The sequence below is a fragment of the Myotis brandtii genome, unplaced genomic scaffold, assembly GCF_000412655.1.
Source record: "Myotis brandtii unplaced genomic scaffold, ASM41265v1 scaffold482, whole genome shotgun sequence".
Lineage (NCBI taxonomy): Eukaryota > Metazoa > Chordata > Mammalia > Chiroptera > Vespertilionidae > Myotis > Myotis brandtii.
In genome coordinates, this window is record NW_005368420.1 from 110,618 (window position 1) to 114,155 (window position 3,538).

The 3,538-nt window shown below is 45.4% G+C and overlaps 1 protein-coding gene across 1 annotated transcript in view; it reads left to right on the forward strand.

Annotated features, from left to right (window-relative positions):
• Positions 1-3,538, forward strand: part of HECTD4 (HECT domain containing E3 ubiquitin protein ligase 4) — a 126,511-nt gene that overhangs the window by 63,503 nt on the left and 59,470 nt on the right. Inside the window, exons 35-37 of the mRNA XM_014547721.1 lie at positions 344-497; positions 1,589-1,869; positions 2,073-2,262. Of these exons, the coding sequence (XP_014403207.1) occupies positions 344-497; positions 1,589-1,869; positions 2,073-2,262 (625 nt within the window). The remainder of the gene's footprint in view (positions 1-343; positions 498-1,588; positions 1,870-2,072; positions 2,263-3,538) is intronic.

A 3,538-nucleotide genomic window follows, 5' to 3' on the forward strand; every position in this document is an offset into this window, starting at 1 on the left:
GGTCAGTGCACGTCATAGTGACTGGTCATTCCACCGTTTGGTCGATTTGCATATTACCCTTTTATTATAATAAAATATAGGATTATATTCAGTTTTAATTAAGAATAGTGTCTTTTCTCAACATTGAATCATTTTTCAAGTTGCTATTACCTTTTTGTGTGCAGATGTTATCTAATGAGGAGATGCTAATTGGATAGCTAATGAAATACTGAGCAAGTTAAAAAAAATGGGCAAGAGGGGAGCGGGCTTTAACAGGGAGGCCAAGGAGGAGGACTTGCCAACTTGCAGGCTCACCATGGCTTCTTGGGGTTTCACCAGGCTTTTTCTCTCTTTAACTCTGAAGGTGGCTCCACAGAGGCCGTGCACTCAGGTCTGGCCCGTCAGGTGTCCAGCCTTCTCACTAACCATCTTGCCCGAGCGACTGAGTGCTGTGGCAACCAGGCTGCAGGGAACGATGCTCTCCAGGACGTCCTCAGTCTCCTCAATGATCTCTCGAGGTAGGGCAGGCCCACCGAGCCCTGGGAGCAGGCTGCTTGCCTCTTGAATGATTGGGGTTCCTTTGGTTGCCTTATCTTTTGAACCATGTAAATTACTAGGCTCTTCTGACATACTCCTGCCTCAAGAAAAATAATAGAGAATAAAGTCATTGAAAAATAGTATTTCGTTCCAAAATGTGAGGATTATTTAGATGAATATCCACATCATAAAGTAGTATATTTTGCTTCAATACTTTGCTGGTAACATCTGCTTGCCTTTCAAGTCTATGCATTTACATTCAATAACCAAAAATCCTTACCCTCATTATAACAAGATTAAGGAATAATCAGTCAGGACCTATCATTAACTCACTTTCTCATGCTGTGTCTTTTTAAGTTTTATTTATTAACCTTGAGGGAGAGAGAAACATTGATTTATTGTTCCACTTATTTATGAATTCAAAGGTTTATTCTTGATATGTGCCCTGACGGGAGTTGAACCCGGAACCTTGGCATATCAGGACAATGCTCTAACCAACTTAGCTACCCAGCCAGGGCCTCATGCTGTGTCTTTAAAAGAAGATTTCTGTGGAAGTTTAGGACCATCATGTTGAGCCATGAGGCCCACGGGAGCTTGTCCACACAGGCTGCTTGTTGTGTGGCTCCTGCTGGATTCAATGCTTTCTCCTTAGTGACAGCTGTGGCCGATCCCAGACTGGTGAGGCCTGCCCAGCACCGCATGATGGCTCGTGTCTCGAGGTACTCCTTAAAAAGGACTGAAAGATGAACTGTGAGGCTCCTAGGTTAGGTTTCTAAGTCTGGGTGCTCTGTGAGTCATGCCGAACTATAGGATCTCATGTAAGTGAGCATCAGGGATCAGGAAAATATTAAAAAATCTTTCTTTTTAAGTATTATTGGTGAATTATGAGCTTTCATCAGATAATTACAAAAAACCTCAATTCTTGACCATCAAAGCACAGTTCCAAATCCAGGTCTTCCTCATGAAATCTGAAGTGATCCATTGGTTTAACCTCAGGTAGGGACCTCTTGCTTCTGAATTTCTATAGATTAACATTCCCAGCATCATGTACCTTTTCTTCCTTCTTTTTCAGGAGTCACATAGGTAAAGCCATCCTAAGCCAGCCAGCTTGTGTGTCCAAACTCCTCTCCCTGCTGCTTGACCAACGCCCGTCTCCGAAGCTGGTCCTTATCATCCTTCAGCTGTGCCGGGCGGCACTCCCACTAATGAGCGTAGAAGACTGTGGGAACGTGGAGCTGCCACCATGGAGCTACTCTGTTCCCTCCCTAAACAGTGAGCAGGAGGATCCCAGTGACCCCGCATCTAAGATCGCCTCGTTGCTCTTAGCAAAGCTGGCAGATTACGTGGTCCCAGGTGAGCAACTTTGGGATGGGAAAGTTGGCACTGCCTTTGTGGACACTCACACGAGCTTTCACTTGTCCACTGTGGCAACTGTGCTTTGTGATAAAAGAGATGAAGAAGGGAGAAGGGACACGGGGAGAAAGGGAGGAAGAGAGATTCCAAAACCAGTGTCCTCACTGCACAAACAACTTTGCAATTTTTCTGTTTGCTTAAAGGATGTCAGACAGTTCTTTCTCCAACCGCTTCTGAACCTGACACCACATTGACAAAAACCAGTCCCAAGAATTCCTTAAAAGGAGATAAAGATCCTGGAGAAGAGAGTGAAGCAGTGGATGGCAAGCTCTCTATCTTTATCCACAAGCGGGAGGACCAGTCATCCCATGAAGTTCTTCAGCCATTACTAAGGTAACAGAGATTTAATAGCTACACGTCATCAAGCACTAACCATGCCGCAGGCCCTGTGCTGAGTAAGCCCCTTACATATGTTAACTGTCTCAGCCCTCTTAGCAATTCTAAGACGTAATCACTGCTACTGTCATCCCTGTCATTACCCATGGAAAAACAGGCTGGGCTGAAAGGCAGACACAGGGTCTCTATTCACAACTTGACCACAGCTCAGTTTTATCTCTCCAAACCCAACAGAGCAAAAGCCCTGTTGACAATGTATTGTTTGTGTTCGATGGAGAATTTACTGTGTGACTTGGGCTTTGAGAAGGAATAATGCAAACAGTGTTATTGGCATCCTTCAGCCATCAGTAAATTTGAAGATGCCATTGACTGTGGGGTGGAGATGTAAGATAAACTTTTTTTAGGTTTTATTCATTGAAGTATGAATGGTATGATTGCTCAAAGAAGTAGAAATATGTCATTATTGTCCAATGACCACAAGCCTTTGGGGCCCTGTTAGTGGGATCCAGGACATCGGGAGGCCTGCCATAGAGCACAAGGGACTGTAGAGCAGGTGTTTATGTCTCAGGTGGAAGAGTCATAAACACCTGCTCTACATGATTTGGTGATGGTTTCATCTTCATAATTGGGTCCCTTGTCTGCCATCGTGGCAACTGAAAACACTAATGGGCTGCTGGCATAAACTAAGCCGGTTCAGGGCAGGTCAGTGCTTATGAAGAAATATCTAAGAAACATCTTGGGCGTTGCAAAACGTCACAGTGTAAGTTTGGTGGCAGAGGAAGCTGAATTATTAAAAAGGAAGATCCAGGGGAGAAACCAAGATGGCGGCATAGGTAAACCCCTGAAATTGCTGCCTCGCACAACCACTTCAAAAATACAACTAAAAGACATGGACATCATCCAGAACCATAGGAAGGCTAGCTGAGTGGAAAGTCTACAACTAGAAGGAAAGAGAAAAGCACAGTGAGACTCAGAGGAGGTGCGGAAGTAAAGTGCAGAGGTATGGAGGCGCATGCGGAAAGGGCTGGCAACTGAGGACTCAGTTGTCTTTTTTAATCAAAGGGAGTCACAAGCTCCCCACTGCTCTGAACGCCAGTTCCAGGTGAGTCTCTGAGGACTGAGACTCATACAGGGAGAAACTGGACTGTCTGGCATCGGGCAGAACTTGAGGGCGGCTTTCTCTTAGAGGCGCCTGCAGTGATTACCACGGGACACTGAGACCCGGGGCCTCTTAGGGCAGGGCTGAGGATCAGCCATAGCTGTTTGCTCTGCC